General features: G+C 46.1%; 1 protein-coding gene across 6 annotated transcripts in view; it reads right to left on the bottom strand.

The window, feature by feature from the left end:
* LOC135902757 (uncharacterized) overlaps positions 1-20405 on the bottom strand; it is an 80214-nt gene that overhangs the window by 19078 nt on the left and 40731 nt on the right. For all 6 annotated transcript variants that reach the window (XM_065432981.1, XM_070532983.1, XM_065432978.1 and 3 more), the window contains exons 6-10: positions 17265-17424; positions 12413-12511; positions 7115-7367; positions 5698-5895; positions 3225-3456 (exon numbers count right to left, since the gene is read on the bottom strand). In XM_065432981.1, the coding sequence (XP_065289053.1) occupies positions 7324-7367; positions 12413-12511; positions 17265-17424 (303 nt within the window). In that variant the 3' untranslated portion in view covers positions 3225-3456; positions 5698-5895; positions 7115-7323. The remainder of the gene's footprint in view (positions 1-3224; positions 3457-5697; positions 5896-7114; positions 7368-12412; positions 12512-17264; positions 17425-20405) is intronic.

Genomic DNA, 20405 nt, shown 5'->3' with positions numbered 1-20405 from the left:
GTATGGTGTGGCAGGGGCGTACTCAATTACATCCACGCAACGTTATGCGCAAGCGTACAGAGACGCGTAAACCGTGCTCAGTGTTGATGGGCCTTAATCTATATAAATAACGATCGACGATTCAGTTCACATGAAATAGTGACGCAACTCAGGCGGGACAAATCTTGCTGCTAGCACCTCGTCTGCGATGTCCTCGTGTGCGGCGTTATTATAAGGAACATGGGGCCGTATAACGTGAAACTATGCCAATACCTTTTTATTCCAATTTCCTGACGTGAAATTTGCATAACCGCCGATGCAAGCATCGGGCGGTCACCCGCTGGGTTGTCTGAACAAACCAATCAAAAGCTCCCCTCGTTCATAGGATATCACTTTTGCTTGCGTGAGAAATGAATAACATAGCCTGCACTGAGCGGCTTGTCTCATCTAATTGGATCACAAGAGGCGAGGAGCCCGCTCAAGTGGAAAGGGATTCGATAGGGCCGAGCCACTGCACTGAATGTCGATAACCAAATGATGAGGGTGGTGCCGACGTCTGCGATTGGTTCGCTTTCTCTTACTTAGCTTGAGGTGGCTCGTCGACAATCGCGGCGGCATGCAACTGAAGCTTAAGAATGACGCTAAAACGGATCCTCAGCAAAGAAGAGTTGGCAGAACGAGGTCGTAAACGTTCTGAAAATGCTCCAAAACGTTACATGGACACGCAAAAAATTTTATTACACGCAAATAAACGCATGCTCTTCGGCATGTGCGAGTATGCAGTGCCTGAGCGATCGGCGGCAGCCATCATTTATTCCTTTCGGAACGGGGCAGCCTGCGGCTATTCAGAAGAAAATTCGATTTTGTTCGGCATATTAATGCATCTTAAATGCGTTCACGTCACTTTGACACGGTAAGTTGCTGCGGTTGTGTGACGTCCCATGGGAGGCAAGCGAAGTGGACGGAGCCCGAAAACTTTGGACCAATAGCCGAGCGCTAATGGCAAAAAGGCGTCGAACCAGAAATAACTATCTTTGTTTTGTTCTGTGAAATTATGCATAATCAGTGTGTTCACGTCATATCAGATGGGGAGCTATCGCGGTTTTCCTGACGTCGCGTGACAGACAGGTGAAGTGGGGGTGGTCCAAGAAAGCTTTTGACCAACCGCGGTGGGCTGATTGCAGAATTGGAATAGAAAAGTTTGGAATAGTTTTACGTTATAGCGCTCATGGTCACGTCACACCGTTAGTCCACAGAATTCCGTCGTGTCGGGAATAGATCTTTGAACAAGGCGTTGACTGGCAATCGCATAGTCCGATGCACGCCTGTCGACACTCCTCACCGCTATCACGCTCATGAATGCGTAGTTCACTTCACTAGGCACGCGTGGTTGCGAAAAACAGGGCCCTTGTTCATGAAAAGCTGTCACTCTAGATTTCCTAACGGCAAATTGCACCAAATCCAAATGTTAGAGATGTCATTAGAGAAGGCAGGTTTCGCTTATAGGCAATAAGCACTTACGGGGAAAGCTTTGCAAATAAGCTCCCAGTTCTATCAGGCCCCAACTTCTTGTACCACGGCTACCTGACTGCAGCCGACAGCACGTAGTAATGCGTGAAGTAAGTTGTCTTCTTGGATCTATGAAAATGAACTCATGCTAGTGAACTATCTTATAAATTGCAAAACAATTAGGCGGTCGAACTGACAAAGGTTTTCATTTGTAACTGTCTTTTTCTGTAGACGGTCGCTTCGCTAAATGTATGTCCAGCTTGATGATTGGCTTGAAATTGCTCTTACGAACAATCGAAGGACACGTTCATTTGTAAATACCCACCAAGTTCTTTTATACTTTGTAATGAAAAATACTAGTAAAACTGACAGACAAAATACGCAGTAAGACATATCTTTACCATGCAGCTTACATAAAAATCTGTGCAATTTGCACAAAATTATACATTTATTACTAAAAGGCCGATCAATTTTGCACCATACTGAACGATATCCCTGTGTTTGTAGGTGATTTCACCATCAAATTATTGAAAAAGAAATATTTACCGCTTTATTTATTTATTTATTTGCGATACATTATATGTTGCCCATTCTCAGGGTCTCAGATGTTTTCTTTGTTTTTGTATAGAGAGACGCGCAGCTGAAATAATTTTGTGAGATGTAATGTTGCCCTGGTAAAGTATATTTATGCTGTCTTAGTCGACGAAAGACTAGTAGTCGAATTCTGAGAGTAGAAAAGATTGTAAACCTGCAACTCACTTTTGTAAGCACCCCATCGCTAGCCTTCTCGGTAAACAACTTTATTTTCTGCTTGTTAATAGTTCGTAGGTTGCCCGGTTGTTGTCTAATCAGTGTATAGGTAACGCGTGCTTCGGCGTGCTGCAACAATTTTAATATGTTCTTTTCACCACCGATGTTTTTGCATTCTTGCATTTTGCTCTGTACAGTGTAGCATCGCCAGAATTTATTCCACAAATAGCCCACCAACTCGTGCTAAGATTGCATCATGACGGTGGGATATACACTAAACAGTGTTTGAAGCGGCCTTCACGTAAGTACCCGCGTAGTGGGAGAAATGAGCACTACGAGAACCAGTGACGTAGCTTGCCATAGCCTGCTGCCAGTGGTATCATTTATACATAAGGAATCTCCCAATTTCGCCACCAGGTGAGTGACAAAAAATCCCTAGCTTGCAGGAAGAAAGACTCATTCAGCTAGCTGCTTTCAGCCTTATGGGCTATTATTTTGGATATTTGAAAGATGTTAGGTCAACTTTATCTTTTTGGTAGTCGTGCTATAAGCCCAAAAATTGAAAGCGTGCTAGTCTTCATCGCAAAAAAAAAAACGATACCTCGTTTTCAATGAACACAAAAATGGCAGTGTTAGTGCACGTTTTTACTTATGCAAGATACTGAATACGGCTAGACAATGTTTATGGCACCCACAGAATGATATGATTGCCTGAACACCCCCTTATTATGTACATTCTTTGAATTCTCTTTCAGTATCCTACCGCCACTGATACTTCTTTGAATATGACTTCTGCCTACGATTTAACTGCGTCAGAGACACCACCATTAGTTGGGTGTAGTGGGCTAGCGCGCTTCGAGAAAGCATAAAAGTGTATCGGTCAGCTTCATGACGCTCTTTTATTTTTATACCTAGGTAAGCGCTTATAGCACTGTTCGTATTTGCTCATTTATAATCAAACGAAGGACTCCACCCTACTTGCTTACCGTCGCAAATGCACCGTAGTTGAACGCAGGCGGGCCTTCGGTGAAAAAGAAAGGGGGGTGAAGGAGACCTGTCGTGACGACTATCTTGTTATACTTGAAAGATAATACGCAGTCACGTCAGTCTCGTCATAGAACCAGGTCATTTGATCGGCCCACATGTGATGACGTGAAACAGACAGTGCCTTCCTCCATGCGGTAAAGAATGCGCCATTGGACACATCTGGAACGCCCTCTGTAGCGTGAGATAAAAAAAAATACATACAGTACTGGTAAAACAGCTGTTCACTTCGTTCTATGCTAGATGAAGACGGTGCGAACGCAGTAAGCAATATTGAGTATACTCTGGATTATTTGTAGTGTGCGAACCGACGAAGCTACGATGACTCATGGAAAAATTGTGTGAGCGTGCACAATGTGGTGACCAAAACTTTTGCTGAAGAGAAGTTTGCGCAATGCAGTGTCGGCAGTGTAGGGTGCACACAAAATACATTATAGACACAGCATTCTCCTCAGCCCTTGAAAGAGTTCAGGGTGGTAGTCGCTTTTTGAGTCGCTTCTAATTACTGTCGCATATGCTATGGACGTCAAAAAAATGTTTACTTATCCACCACTGTCACACGAACAAAGCTAAAATTTCCTCATGCTTCCTGGGTAGCAACTGCTTTTCTTTGCATAGAGATGAAAATGCAGCAACATGCGGAGCGCTGCCTAGCTTACCCTGCACTCTAAATTTGATGCTATTGCAGGGTATTTGAAACACCATAGCAGCACTTTCCATCGTCTGTGGCGGCGCGGCGGCCTGTATACAACTAGTGCCACTTTCTTCGAAAGATGGCGATAAGAAAGTGAAATAAAGCTTTATTTTACTTCGGCATGGAGTTGGCATCATTTTTGGGGGGTAAATATTTACTTTATTATTATTTACAGCATACTGCAGACCCTAACTGGGCCCTAGCAAGAGGGGCAACGCTAAAAGAACGACAATGATAACTGCAAAAAAGCACTGTAATATGTAATGCAATTTCTTGGTAGGTAATTTTGAAAAGCATTGAAGGCAGTGTCCCATGTTCTGCACAAACATTCTCGCGAGGATAATTTCACTCCAAGGACAAGTTTTCCGGTTCCAACGGAAGTTTTCTGCAGCCCTCGTGGACGCTTCACTGCACTTTCTAACAGCGCACCGTGGCACAGCTGTTGCGTCGAGGCCGTCGGCCAGTTGGAGCTACCACTGCAAGCAAAATCCCATCCAGAATGAAGGCTTCCGAGCTACACGAACATGTTTTGTGGTATTGATTTCTTTTTGTGCAGTAATGTCGACTGATGTGTGGTCATATATTCAACGATACATGATTACTCATTTGATTGCAGCCAATAACAAGAACTTTAAGTCAATTCCTTTAAGCGTCGTAAAACCTTCAAAAGCAATTAAAGAGCATTTCTACTTCGCTCCTAATACATCCACAGTCTTGAAATATCTCCAGTGTAGTACTCCTAACGTACATTATCTTGCTACAGATTTCGATAGCAACTTTCAGGCTGCAAGCGTGTTTCTCTCCAAACAAACATCAAGAACCCCCAAGACAGCGGAAATTTGTCAATATCAAATGACGTCCGCAAAGAACCTACAAGTTTGAAATTTCCTAATTGTCTTTCGCCACACCACTTTATTTATTCTTTTCAAGAACGATTTCCATAGGCCTGATAGATCTGAAGAAGCAGTGTTGGAAATCTCATACAGCTTAAAAGAGCAAAAAGAAGCCACCTAATTTCCCACAACATTTTAATTACCACAGAACACTTCCGCCTTAGCCAGCAGATCGCGGTTCATATGCAAAATATTTCTTCGAAATTTTGTAGCACGCTCTCTAATCACACGCTCAATGACACCAATTGATATTTCGCTAGAACGGCTTTAAAAGCAAGTTTTCAACGAACGTGAACCAGCGCAGGTAGTGGCAGTATCAGGGCAAATTTGCGCCGCCAATTAACACAACTTGCCTAACCGACCACGAGTGGCGACTTGCGAGTGACTCACGGTGACCGAGCTCCTCACCTGCCCGTCAGCACACCCAAATGTCTAGCGAGTGATGTCGTTTTTACTCACTAGCACCACCATCCGCACGCAAAAGAGGCTTCAGTGAGTACAGACGTCCTGCTCCTGTATCACCGATTGATTCAGCAGCTTTGCGACTAGAGTGCCACAACTGCAAAATTGAATAGGGGGTTACATATATAAAAGAGCCGCTCTCCGATCAAAGCAACCCCCATGATCGGGCACACAAATTCTGCAAGTCGCTGATGTGAATGAGCCCTAAGAGCTTCACTTTGAAATTTCATACGCAACACCACACTACGCAGGTCGCCCAAAGTCATAGTTGAAGCTGTAGATTCTTATTCAAAATATGACGAGAAAAGGAAAAAAAAAACAGCTAATACGATAGAAAAAGTCCTTCGGAGTGCAAAACGCGCTCACCATAATATGTCTGTAAGAGGGTGGTATCCAACCGGCCGGCCGGACTTCCGACATGGGCCTTCAGATTGTTTAGCTTCCGGATAGCGACTTCTCGCACTTGGCTTTTTACCCAGCTCGACGATTCCAGGGCCTTCCGGAAGGCTTTGCGAACGTCTTCGACCACAGCCGCAGCCCTGTCAACCGTCTTCTGGCTTACCACTGGCACCCAGAAGAAAACGCGCGCGCACATATTAGAGCTTCCACATAGGCCGGTACCTTACAGCGTATACAGTATTGCGAAACCGTATTGGAAGAAAATAAATAGTGGTGGCCACGATTTAAACTGCGCCTCAGACAGGATACTCCTTTTTCATAAGGTGCTCGCCGTGACCACTTAACTACAAGAGTACGAAATCAGAAAGAAATTAAATTATACGTTTTTGCGTGCCAAAACCACTTTCTGATTATGAGGCACGCCGCAGCGGAGGTCTCCAGAAATCTCGATCAACTGGGGTTCTTTAACCTGCACCTCAATCTAAGTACACGGGTGTTTTCGCATTCCGCCCCCATCGAAGTGCGGCCGCCATGGCCGGGATTCGATCCCGCGACCTCGTGCTATGCTGCCGAACACCATAGCCACTGAGCAACCACGGTGGGTAGTACGAAACCTGAGTGACGTCAGTTAGTTCGGCATTCTACAAATTCAAGTGTCCTTACGGTAAAAGAAACCAGTGTTTTCTCAATAACCTTAGCAAACCTTGCTTGTACAGACCAAATGTATAGACACAATAAAATGAGCCCACAATGAGTGCGACAATAATATCTACGCCGTATGGCAAAACATTTTCTGACGAAAAAGAAGCAGCACGCGGTCCCTTCAAGCAACTGAAGCATGCACAAGGGGCATTTGGGATGTGGGGTTGGGAGGAGGGGAAAGGGGGGAGGGGTCGGAGGAGGCGGCGGAGGAGCCTAGATGGCAAAACTTCGCACCCTTTTTTCATATCTTTACACTTCCTATTCTCACCGTATTCTAGCTCATGAGATCAAGTGCAGTGGAAAAATGTGTAACATTAGCACTTATATGTTATTCGCAGCTATTTATACGCGGTACGCCAAATATGAAATGTCATCCCTTCCGCAGTGGTATAACCGATAACTTTTGAAATTAAAACAGAAATCTGCTACACTACAACTAAGATGCTACTGTAAATTTTCTCATTAATAGAGCGAATTTGAAAAAATAGCGAGGAAGAGCAGGTGAGCCTACTTTAAATAAAAACTATAACACGACTGTGATGAAGGTACTGTGGAAGCAGTGCGCATTTTCATTATGACCACCACAGGGTTTTCTGTTGCGAGGTTTTGCGAGGTTTTCATTATCTTGTACCGCTTAAGGTAATGCGAACGAGGAAGAAAATGGACAAGTGAAGCCCCGCACCTGAGCTTAAGTACTGGTTTAGGAGTGCCAGGTTCATGACCTGCTGGACGTGCTTGTAGCAGATGGCACTGGCGGTTTGGTTCCGCACCAGAATCGTCGGCTCTGTGTAGTGCACCATCTGCCTGAAGACGCTCCATGCGATCAAATGGCGCAGTCCTTGCTGGCCCATAGACTTGAACAGCTTGACGAGAACGTCGAGTACGTATGGCTTATAGGTGATCTTGTGTATTTGGAAAAGATGGCAGCCCATTTTCTGGTGAACATAGAGAGACACATGTGTATAGTAAGCAGTGGTGCCCAACCCAGAGTCCATCGGATGTTTTACTTGCACATGTGTGTATACAGGGTGCTTTCAAATAAAAAGACACTTCGGAGACCTGCCATGAATTGTGCCGACCATGGGGTGAGGTTTTATACAAGATATTTAGGGAAAATACAAAAATTATTTAGCCCATTTCATTTATGCGGTTTCATCGCTACAGGAAAATGGAAGCCAGACCTCTGTTAAAGCCATATGAACTTTTGAATCTTAAAAAAAGCCATTACACGTAGACGCGACGCGATATGGAGGAGGGAGAAGAGCACACGCGATAGCGGTTGTAGGCCGCTCGGGTAAGTGCCTCGCGAGCGCCACGGTGACCACGGGACACACGGAGGCGGCCGAAGAAGCCGCGATAGCCCTAGCACTCGTCGCGGTGCCGAACGCTGTGATCGTGATCAGCGACTCGCAGGCGGCAATCCGCGGCTTCGCGCGCGGTCGTGTCTCGCGGGAAGCGGCCCGCATACCCCAAATTTCTGATGACGGTGACTATTCATCGCCCTCGCAACTCCAAAATTCTATGGTCTTCCTCCTCTGGACCCCGGCACATACCGATGTTCCGCTCGCGGGCAACGAGGCGGCCCACACCACGGCTCGAGGCCTCCGCCCCCGAGAGCGGGGCATCGGATCTGCCGGATCGGGACACTACAACAGAAACACAACAACAAGAAGCACACTGGGCGTGGGGCGATCGCCTAACCACGTTCAGAGACCTCACCCAACACTACAGACTGGAAAGACGCACTTTCCCGCCACCGCACAATAAATTGAACAGGAACGAGGCCGTAACGTTACGCTTGCTCTAGACACACACCTACCCTAGCTCCGCTATCTTACACCACTGCTCTCCGCGTTTATATTCAACAGACGCGTGTAAAACATGCGGACAGAGAGCAACGCTGTGACACATGCCCTGGGAGTGTGCCGGCGACAACGGTAATCAAACCAGCTCCGTTGGCGACGCGTCCATAAACGCGGCCGCTGCCAGGGTAGGAGAAGGCTCGAGCTCGCTTCTTCCCGACGCTGCCCCGGATGCGGGAGCCGGCGGAGACCTTCTCCGTAGGCGTCGCCGCCGCTGGGAGGCGGCTATCAGAAGTTCAGAGCTGGAAGACCAGCTGTGGGCCGTCCGGCAAGCCGAAGATGCCGCTCGAGTCCAAGGACTTCTAGCCGTCACCTGAGGCCCCCACAGCAAGAACTGCCGGACTATTCTTTATCAAAGTTTCTTCTTCTTCTTCTACACACGAAATTGTGGCTTGACAATGCTCGGCCATCGAAACGAGACCTTGGAGGCTGCAGTGCACGCTGGCTTCACCCCTCAATAATTTGCTGACTTAAATGAGCCGGCCGAAATCTAAAGAAACGATGAGTAAATTAATAAACTTTGGGTAGTAAGCTAAAAATTACCGCATATAACTCGTCACCTCATGGTTCACATGGCTAAGGGTATTTCTCCGAATGAATGATTTTTTTTTTCAAGAGGGTTATTTGTTATTATTACTAAAGGGCTTCGACAAACACCAAACAGACAAGATGTCCAAGTTACATGAAAAATACAGTGGTTTGCTTCGTCACGCCCAAGAGAAAATTGGACATGCGGAGAAGCTTTCTTATTTGCTTGCTGTTATGAACAGTTTAGCCCCGGTATCCAAGTGACCTGTCGTGTACTTTTCTCCTTAATAATTTGGCGCGCTTGCCGTTGAGCGCTTGACAAAACGTAGCAAACAGTTTGCCACAATAAATAACCTCTTTAAAGTGCATCTTAGCCTCTTACACAGGCGCCCCCTGTACCTGAATATAGTGGGGCGGAGTCGAGTGCCCGCGGTTATGATAAATAATTAACTGCTATTGTGTCACACACCGGCTGTAGAAACAATTTTTGCAGTCATGAGTAACGACAAGAAAGCCCGCGTGAAGAAGCTTCTTCGTTCCTTATATATCGCAATTCGTATAGCTAGTGGCTTGATAGTGAAAACGCAAGTTTGTTCTTGTTAGCAAAGAAATGCCGGTTCCACTGAGCCTTGTACCCATTACAATACATGTTGTACAGTTGCCCATACGTACCAACAGCCGCAAAATTTCACAGTTTATTTAGAGTTACAGCCAACAAAACTGCCGTGTGATGGTACTGTGCGCACAGACATATGGTTGTCATTCCCATTTTAAATGGCCTATGGAGAAGTAAGCGACGGTATAGAACGAAATCACACCGCTTTGAGGCCGCGGAGATGGGCAACATGGCGTTACCTCTGGAACGCTCTCCTACACTTTTGAGTAGATGTTCGTTCTAGTTACGCAGACAGGACTATGTATACAACCACCGCACACGATGACGGAATCGCCACGTTGTGTAGTTTTGTGTGACAAGAAAACTACGCAAAGCCAGGTGCACAGAAGCACTTGCTTTGCGAAAGCAACTGGGAATGCAGGATTCGGCAATATGTCTACGACAGAGCGTGATCTTTATGTTCCTTACCAAATTTTAGAATCCTACAGAAGCAAGCATGGGGCGTAGATCACGTGGTGATCATCGCGTCTGCAATGCATACACTGTTATAAGCCGCGAGAACAGGAACCAAAAATTTAAAAACAATGCGAGCGCTGTACATGCAACAAGCGGGTAGAGTGCTTTCTCAGAAGAAGCACAGGACCCGCCCATTGTATTACGTTCCACGCTAAGCTCCACGAATAGCCAGCACCAGTGCAACCTGGGTGATATATGTGATACTCACAGAAAGCTGTATATCCTAAATTTAAGATCCACAAAAAGAAAATAATACAAGGAAAAGAAACGAGGATGTCGCTGGGATGGGGGTCGTGATAACTATCAGGATGAAAGTCGTGGCTAGTGTATTAAAAAAGGCAGGAAAGCAAAATTGCTTGCACATATTCTGTTGCGGGGCCCGCCACTCGCACGTTGGCCTCTGATGTTCACGTGTTTTTATTTAGGCTACTACAAAAGCCTTAACAGACATTCTTGCGGGGCACTCGCCGTATACGCTCTCTTAATTCTCTAAGCGTATAACCAAACTTTTTATTCTGGTATATCAGGCGCCCCTTAGGAATACCTGACTGAAAAATGACAGCATCTCACTCCATAAAAAGCAACAAGCTTGCTTTACTTTTTTTTTCCTGCACATACAGGGAAGTGTTGAAATTGTGCTAACCATTCCTATACTTCAGAAACATTTCTCATTGAACCACGGCACGCATATTCATAGTGAAAATCACAGAGACGGGTGCCAGAAAGGTTGGATGAGGTGACACATTTATTTTTTTGAAAGCTGCCAATATTTCTGTACTACTAATTCAGGAAATTATAATCGTACTTTATCGCAACGTTCCATAGATGAGCTGCAACGCACTAACGGTTGAATATGTTTTGTAACAGCAGAATTCTCAAGGAATCACTGCAGAATAAACATAAGTGGTGACATCAAGGGCGCTATAGCGTAAAACTATTCCACACTTTTCTATTCCAGTTCTGCAATCAACCTTCCGCGATTGGCCAAAAGCTTTTTTGAGCCACCCCCACTTCGCCTATCATTCACGCGACGTCACGAAGACCACGATAGCTCCATATCTGATATACCGTATATATCCTAATTATGCATGATTTGACCGAAAAAAAAAACAAAAAAGATAGTTGTTTATGATTTGACGCCTTTTCGCCATTAGCCCTCGGCTATTGGTCAAAAGTTCTCGGGCTGCACCCACTTAATCTACCTGTCACGCGACCTCATAAGAACTCAAAAACTCACCGCGTCACAGGTACGTCTACGCGTTAAGGATGCATTAATATGCCGAACAAAAAATGAATTTTCTTCTGAATAGCCGCAGGCTGCCTCGCTCTGAAAGGAATAAAAAATAGCTGACGCCTCTCGCTCGGGCACTGTCTACTTGCACCTGCCGGAGATCATGTGTTTATTTGCATATACTAATACTTTTGCGTGGCCGCGCAACGTTTTCGAGCACTTTCGGCAGATTTACCACCTCGTTCTGCCAACTCTTCTTTGCTGAGGATCCGTTTTGGTGCCATTCTGAAGCCTCCGTTGCATGCCGTCGAGATTTTCGACAAGATATCACAAGCTAAGTAAGGTACAGCGGACCAATCGGAAACGTCGGCACCACCGTCTTTATTTGGTTATCGATTTTCAGCATGGTGGCTCGGCCCCAGCGATACCTCTCCAGTTGAGCGTGCTCCTCGCTCCTTGTCAACCAATTACATAAGACAGGCCGCTTATTGCAGGCACTGTTATTCGCTTTTCATGCAAAAGAAAGCGTACTCCTGTGAACGGGGAGAGCGTTTCATTGGTCTGTCCAGGCAACCCTGCGGGTGAGCACCCGATGCTTGTGTCAGCGGTTAGGCAAATTTGACGTCAGTAAATTGGAATAAAAACATATTGGAATAGTTTCACGTTATAGGACCCCAAATTTGCATTGATTGCATGTATTGAAACATACTCCCCACAGATTGCTAACTAAACAGATATCGCAATATCACAATTAGGAAATTGACGGAACAGATTAAAGCATATAGTTTGTAAGTACGAAATACCGCACTCCTGAAAGAAAGAACACGTTTTTCGTATTATAAAGTGTAGTATAATATGTTTGTGCTGGTGAACATCGACAATAGCTGGCTGAAATTCCACATTCCGCTTCTATTTATCCAAGACCACATTCTTGGATAAATCGACGCATAGATTTCAATAGGCACTCTTTGATGTGTCTTCTTTGCGTACAGAGCGAAGATTCGTACAGAAGAATGTGCCTCGTCCTTCACTCTAACACAGCTTATCCTATCCTCGATAATCAGTGGTGACCAAGCGAAAACAAACATGAAACTCTTGGTGAACGCAAAAAGTACACTCGCTTCACTCCATACAGAAGCTGAAAAACCATGAAACCTACATGTAACTGCATGTGCCTTTATGGAGCATTATGAATACCTGTGCACGGTAGTATAGAGAAGTACATACCTCCGGTGACATAGGGTGTTGTCTTTTTACCCATGTCACTGATCAACACAACAGGGCTAGAAACTGCTAGCGTCATTGTCTTGAAGACAATATCGACAACTGAAACAGAAAACAGAAAGAAGGAGTTATGAAATAGTAAGCTTGCTATACAAACTTACTCTGATTTTCAGCGCAAGCGGATCAATAGAACGCTGCAGAAGTACATTATCTTCGGCACACACAAAAGACTGACGGTTTTCGAAGCCCGATTGCTTGGAAAGAGAGGATTTGCCTCCAGCTTTGATTCTTAGACCTGCTGTTTTAATCGCACAAGAAGACGCGGCACTTTCGATATCATTACAAAGCACCCGCCAAAGCCATCCGCACGCCTAGCTTGCAAGAACAATAACAGTTGTGACATCGGCGTTCTTCATTGGTTAGGTGCACTTCTCTCGAAAAGATTTATCACAGTAGATATCGCAATCATCACCCAGCAGCTGGAGTAGCCTCTCTGGCGAGTAAGCAAGCAAGCCCCTCGAGCAGAATAATAAAACTTGTATCTGTCGCTCTCGAGAGGCGAAGTGTTCTTGTGTAATTGAAGCAATTCGCAGTAAAACATCTGTTTCAACAAGGCTGGCTGCCCTAAGTACGTTTTTTTTTTCAGTATTTTGGCAACATTTATTGCAGTTTTAAATTATAATCTCAAGAATATATTGAACATAGACTGTGATGACTATGCGTTGCCGCAGCCTTGTGTTTCCTCAGCGACCTTAACTGTAAAATTCTAGAGAATTAGGAAGGAACAGCGCCAATTAAGACGACCGCGAGAGAGAGGGTGACACAGAACACGCACCAACTTCCTCTATATTTATTCACCGAAAAATCAGCAAGTATGAATTATAGTTATAATTATAATTCCTAATTCAAGTATGCACCATGTAGCCCAAACGAATGTTGTTCTGAACTATGCTCGAGAACGCCGGCATGTATAATAGAACTCCCCATTAACTCATCTGCGTTTATTCGTGTCATGCCCGTTGCCTGAATTGCCTTCCATGTTAATTCTAATTCTCACCTCATGGGTGCATTTACACAAGCCAGACGTCTCGAATGTGTACAAAAGGTTCGCCAATACGTAGCCTGATATATATGTCACATTATCTCCGTTGCAGACAGATGCCGTTCGTGGTCTGAGCCATGCGTTTACGATTTCTAGCTAATCAATTTTTTTTAAATACCAATCGTCTGCCTAACATTTGCTAATCGGCCGGTGAACTTATTGCTTGAGTTGTAGAGATAGAGCCTTCGACATGTCCATGGACGTGTTTGTTCTTGCAGCAGCTAGGACATGTACAAGCTCATGCGCTATTACACCTAGATGACTGTTATCTAATATTCCGTCATCTTCATTATAGTGCAATACTCTGCACCTAATTAAGAGAGTAGCCTGTCCAGCACTGGAATTGTAGACTTTGGGCAACACTGAGTCAATCGGTGAAAACAACTGAATCTTATATGCATTTTGATGATGTGCTACGGTGACATACTGATGGCGAAAGCCTCAGCTGTAAAAAGACTTGAGTGGTTGTTTAGCATAACTGACAAAAAAATATTTCGTTCTTAAACAGCTGCAGCTAGGTATTTGCAGCGAATATATATCGCGACTTCTAGCACACCAAAACGTTATATGTCACTCTTCACCATTTCTATGAATAAGCTTTAGTATCCCTTAAGTTATAGCTTGATAAAATGTGTGAAATCGTAAGGTCAATATGCAGGCAATAATTGAAGCTTGTGTCTTGTCAAGAGTTCAATGATAACTGCTAAATCCTCATTTCCGGCCAATTTAGAGGCGCTATTTAACGCACTTAAAAGATTTTCTCACTATGTTGGGAGGACCAAATATCGGCAGAAATTAGTTTTTTGCAGGAAATTGCAGCCATAGTATGTGCGACGTTAGCCGAAAGTATGAAGTGTGCAGCTTAATTGCGTGCCTTCAACATAACTATTCAATGCTCTTCTTGAAATTTTTATTCGTTATTTGAGGGAAGTAATTGCATGCCCCAGCTCTTCCTAGTGCACTACGCGAGGTGCGGTGTTTATATTTAGAGAAAGTAGTAAGCATGTTGTCACTGAGAAAAGATGAATGTTTAATCTGTGTGCGTTAACTACAGCTTTCCTAGAAAGCTAGCTATTAATGCTTCTCGAAGCGTGATACGGCCATTCTTTACTGCGTTTCCAAGAGTATCATAACTATACAACACGCTGTCGCGGTCTCGGTGCGGGGACAATGTCTTCCCCGAAAATCAGATAGTTCGGCGTTTGGTCCTTCGTAAAGCTGAATCAAGCACACGTAGTGGATGTTACGGCGTTACGTGAATCAAGATCGCGACAAAAGAACTGGCGACCGCGACAGGATCTATGATGGAAAAGGGAGCTTGGAGAATGGAAAACCAGTCTTGGTCAGCCCTGCACAAGCATGCGATATTACACTGAGCTGTCTTGTCCTAGAGCAGCGAGTTCATGTATTGAGCGGTTGTGTGTGGTTGTCGATAGTTCACATTGAAAGCCAGTGTGGGCATTTAGAAAATCTTGTGCTGTTGGAAGTCAACTCAGGTTATCGGGCACTGAACTGAAGAAAGGGATAAAGCAACAGCAGGCGAGGCAGTGCGAGCCGGTAGTGTTAGCTGTAGTAGTAGCGGAGAAGGAGCATGAGACCGCGTAGGAAGCAGGAAAGTATGGGGTTCATCTAATGCATTTCTATGTAGGGCTCGACTCAGTTGAGAACGAAGTACGGGTCTGAGGGGACTGCAGAAGCAGAGCCGAAGAGCATAGTTTCTGGTTAAACACAAAAAAACTGTTCCTTTTCAAGATAAGAAAGGATAACTTAGGTTGCTTGTATTGCGAGGTTTCAGAGCATGGCGTAAATTCAAAAGTTGCTGGAGAGCCAAGTTCAATACAGATTTCTACGTGCTTAAATTGGGCAGTACTAATTCTTTACAGCAGATTGCATCTGGGTGATGCTGCCGATTATGGCAACGTGAAGACGGAACAATTGAAGAATTTAGGTTCTACGGCAGAGCGGGCTTCCGAGACAAACTTACTGCAGGAAAACCACTGGATCACGAGACGGTGCCACAGTTTCCGTGCCGGCTTACAGATTATTTCGGTGGTTGGATTGAACTTTCGAAAAGGGTAACAGAGTTAGCTTACCTTTGACAGCTACGCGTACCAACCTGTCACTGATGTTGAAAGCGAGAAAAGTGAAATATCTCGAGGACATAATCTATAAATGTTGTTAGCGCACCCCTTTAAACGAGGATAAAGAAAGAACACACAGAAGCGAGCTTGTGTCTGTCGCTTCCTAGCCCTTGTGTCAAGCGGTAGGCAAATAACCTGTGTCATGATTTGCTACCAACTAGCGCAAACCGGTTCCCTTCTAAGACATGTTGGAGTTGCCTGACCAACTTGTCGATGCTAAGGGGGCCACCAACCTGTCAAAAGCAAAGTGAGAAAGCCCTTAAGACAACGAGAGGCCTGAGTGCGAGAAAAACACAACAGGTCGTATCCACTGCCTCGGTGTTAATTGTATGACCGACTCGGGCCTGGCAGGAAAAAAAAAACTTCTGTGGCCAACGTAGTCCCTCCAGCTTCGTTTTTCGATTGGAAATACCGCAAGGCAGATGTGTGTACGTAAGGGGCTAAAGAGGTAAGCTGCAAGCCTCATTTTCTTACCCTGTTGCGACGAGAGTGAATCGGGAAAGCATACGGGAATACTGCCTGCCGCTGTAGTCACTCTCAGAAGTTACTGCCAGCACATCTACAAGCCCACTGGTCACCTGCAAAATTCACTCCTCATGGATTAGCTTTCCTGGGTGCACCTAAATGTAGATTTGTGGTGTACGCCTACGCACACTCCTTGGACAAGCAGGAGCTTGCGCACTGATGACTAGGTATGAAACCTTAAACAAAACCAATATCAGATACCTATAAGCTCGGTTTGTGCTGAATTCACGGTTCATTGAACATGTCATGCAGTTGTCGACAGGAAGGCCCATGTCCCTGATACATTAAGACAAAGACGAACTGGGCCCTTCTCGGCTATTAAGGAGATCTGAAACGCGTACTAAGCCCGTTATTTTGCAAATACGTTTACAGCCTGATAGCACAGGTGTACCGACAGCCTCGAACGCAGTGAATTCATAATATTTACCCCACTAGGCTATCCACAGTAGACTCGCATGTATACCGCAAGCGAGCTTCCCAGATGACTCCCAGTGCGACTTCCTCCACTTAAAGATGTCGCTTTGTACAGGACCGCATTCTGCATTGTAGCGGGAAACATCCAAGGTGAGCTAACCTTCGTTGTGAATGTGGTGTTGCGGAGGGTCAAGGAGCAGAAGCCGCACTCATGCTGTCATTTATGTTTTGCCAGAGCACCTGAATGAACTAGTTAGGCATATTTGCCCGCTTTATTTGGCTTCCAGCAGCTTGTGCAGATGCTGTAGCTTTGCCCTGCTTTAAACAGACCCGTTGCCGAAATGTGCGAGTATTATACCTTCATCCCACTAGACCACCAGAATATACCACAGGGCTTCATACCATTCAGCCCTATTGATCTATCTAATTAAAAGCGGCCTGCGTGGTATACAAAACTGTTTATGTCTACGTTTCCAAATCAGAGGAAGAAAATAGCTTGCTACATTTGACATTCCCAACACCATTAGGCTTCTTCGTTCTGACGCATCAGCGTGCAGCATTTCGCACATCATGAAACCATATCTAGCGCCTTGCTCTTTTCAACCCCATCGTGCAGCACTACTATTAGACTCTGCCATATATAGACTATAAAGAAATCAAAACAGTCTCTCACGTTGCTTCTCGTATTTGATGATTTCAGAAGCAAGCGAAAGCGCCCGAGAGATTTCGATACCATAAAAGCCGAGCAGGTAAGCATGATCCGCCAAATTATCCTTAGCAGGAATCCTCCGGCGACTTTGCTGCCATTGAGCCTCTTCCCTGCTGTAATCTAGCTGCAGAAAAATCGGGGATCGAGAAAGACGTTTGCACTTCAATGCCGCGGTTACTCAGGAAAGTATAATCTTGTTGCACATCATGCAGCACTGTACAAATGAGCGTCCCTTAGACTGGAGGGCAAGCATACGGCAGAGACAAATGTTAGGTCCACCACTATTACCACTTGGTGCTAAATATGGGACTAAACCACGTGGGTGACGCGTAAGAACTGACAGTCGGCTGAGTTGGTATAATAGTCAATTGGGATATGGCGCCATAAAAAGAAAGAAACAGACACGCGATGGCACATTACCAGAAGTACCGACCCCCCTCTCGAGGTCGCCCATTTGCTACAAACAAAGGATGTTTTAATAAAAGCCACGAAGAAAAGTTACCCGTTCAAGAATTGCGCAACGGGGTTGAAGGAAAACCGATACATCTATCTCTATTACGGCGCATGTGCCCCACCTCAGTAATATCCGATATTTCTTGGTTGCGATACCCTGCGACCTATCTGCTTCGTGCGTAGCTAGTATTGCAGAATTTGGAAATGTTTTCAGCACTATGGCTGAAATTTTTTGGCAGTACCATTATTTTGCGCGATTTTGTTCAATGACAAGAATTGGTGGGGCACAAGTAGAGCGAACAACTTCGTAAAACTTGCACGAAGAGCCCTTATGTTAAGCATAAGGTTTATGTTTTTACTCACAAGAAGCTGCCATTATTGGTAACCAGGGCAGCCCTGCGAGACACACAAACTGATGCAATCGTCTCTTCAAACAACCGCATCTGAGCCATCGGTGATAACTCTTCACTTTGAAGTGACTCAGCTTACTAGGATTACGTAGTAAACATATTATATTCATTGTGCTGCACTTCCGATCACTGTAGTGAAGGCTATCTCTGATAGGAGCGACAAAAATGTTCATGGTGGTGAGGCACCTAGGCGTACAAGATGGCATTTGGCCTATTCGAATCCACTCGGGACTGAACTCGGGGTACACAACACGCTCGAAGAAATAGCCGAAGCGCAACGGACTTCTCAACTAGAGCGGCTGCCCACGACCAAAGCCAGGAGGGAGATACTGGACGACCTGGAAATAGGAGGCTCGAACGAGGCAGAGATGACGCTCCCCGTCCCCGAGGACGTACGATACCAGACCAGAATCGACCCCATACCCAAGAACACAAATTCCGAGTTCAACAAGGGAAGAACAGCGGCGAGGGCCAAGGCTCTCATCGACCTGCAGGCCGACGACGAACACGCGTGGTACCTGGACGCGGCCGAACACCAGCGGAACGCCGTCGCAGTGGTGGTCATATAGGTGTCAACCGGCGCCACGAAGACGGCACCGAGTGTGAGGAGCGCCGGAGCGTACAAGCGGAGGAGGTGACCTGGCCGAACGCCTTGGTGGCCATCGCCGACGCAGACTTCCAGACGGTGCTGAGTGACTGGACACAGGCGGTGCGAAACTTCGCCAAAGGCGAACTCTGCAAGAAGGACGAGCGCGTACTGCGAGTGGCCAAACTGCAAGACAGAAAAGCAAGAATCAAGTGGTTCCCGGTGCATGCGGGTGACGCGTCGGAACGCACTGAGAACCACAATGAGACGGCACACGCAGCCGCGCGAGCGCTAACCAATCGCGCCCCGTCGACAGACCGTCCAACGTGGTTAGGAGCCAAGGACACATGACGGACTACAACGACATCACGAAGGCCTGGCTCTCCTGGCTCGCCTGGCTCACATGACTCTCCCACCCCCACACCCGAGGCTGAGTTTGCGGAGCGGAGGCGGTACTACTGACACAGCTCCAGACCGGGCCGCTACCGAGCCCGGGGTTGATGCATCGCATGTACCCCGAGACATACCCGACCGATAAATGCAGGTCGGCCGGAGGGAGACGGCAGATTACACGCAGATCTTGTGGGACCGCATCACAAATCTAGAGGAAGCAAGATCAAGAACAATCCCGCCGCGGCTCGAGGCAGCCGCGAAGAGCTATCACCTAGACAAACAGCTCTGGGCCACCCAGCAGGCCCTCGGGGCGCTCGAAAAGCAGGGACTCAACGAGCCGGCAACGGCGAACGCCGAGTAACGACAGCCTCGTAGACAACGTAGGCCATCCTCGGGGTGCGCGAGCACCCAATTGCAGGCACAAATAGTTTGTTCCAATCCAACCCAATAGGCAAATGCTAACTATAGAGGTAGAGGTAACGTGGCAAAGGGATAAGCGGGAAGAATAGAATCAAGTGTAACAATCGTCGCTGCCTTGAACACACAACACAATAGCAGTAATGTTGCACGTGAATGGCAATCGGGGCCAGTGACATCAGTGTCCCTTCCCTGAATACCCACCCATTGTTACAGGCTTGGTATTATATTCTACCTAATTATTTCCGCACTTCATTTCCCTTTCTGCTATACGTCGCCGTCCTACAGAGTGCCGGGGTAACATGGCATGGCATGGCAAGAACTTTATTTTGGTCTAGCGAAACTCTGGCCCTAGGGCAAAAGCCCCCAGGCTAAGTCGGTGGCTTCGACCACGTAGGCACCGGCAGGCCAACGGCTTTCCCAATGTCATGAGCTCTCCGGACGGCCAGAAGTTGATCTTGGAGGCCTTCGCTGGATATGCGCCGACTCCACTCCTCCTCACTGTTGATATCCGAAGCCCTTTGGTTGGGCCACAGCCAGAACATATGAGCAAATAGACACAGAGTGTGTCTACAACTTTTACAGTCCGCGGGAAAAACCTGGTCAATTTTGTTAAGCATAAAAGATGTGTGATAAGATTTGGTTTGAATCATTCTGAATGTGACTGCCTGGGCTCGGTTGAGCTTCTGGAGAGAGAAAAAACCTCCAGATGTCCCTAAGTGTGAGGTGCTCTCGCGAAAAGTACTAAGTGGGTCTTGTTAGATATGGAGCTGGTTCCTGCGATTACTTCGAGTTCCCCAGACCACATCGGATTACAGCACAGCTAATTGAGGAATGCAAAAGCAG

Source organism: Dermacentor albipictus, chromosome 2 (assembly GCF_038994185.2).
Source record: "Dermacentor albipictus isolate Rhodes 1998 colony chromosome 2, USDA_Dalb.pri_finalv2, whole genome shotgun sequence".
NCBI classification, from domain to species: Eukaryota; Metazoa; Arthropoda; class Arachnida; order Ixodida; family Ixodidae; genus Dermacentor; species Dermacentor albipictus.
This window is presented reverse-complemented; position numbering and strand designations above follow the sequence as displayed.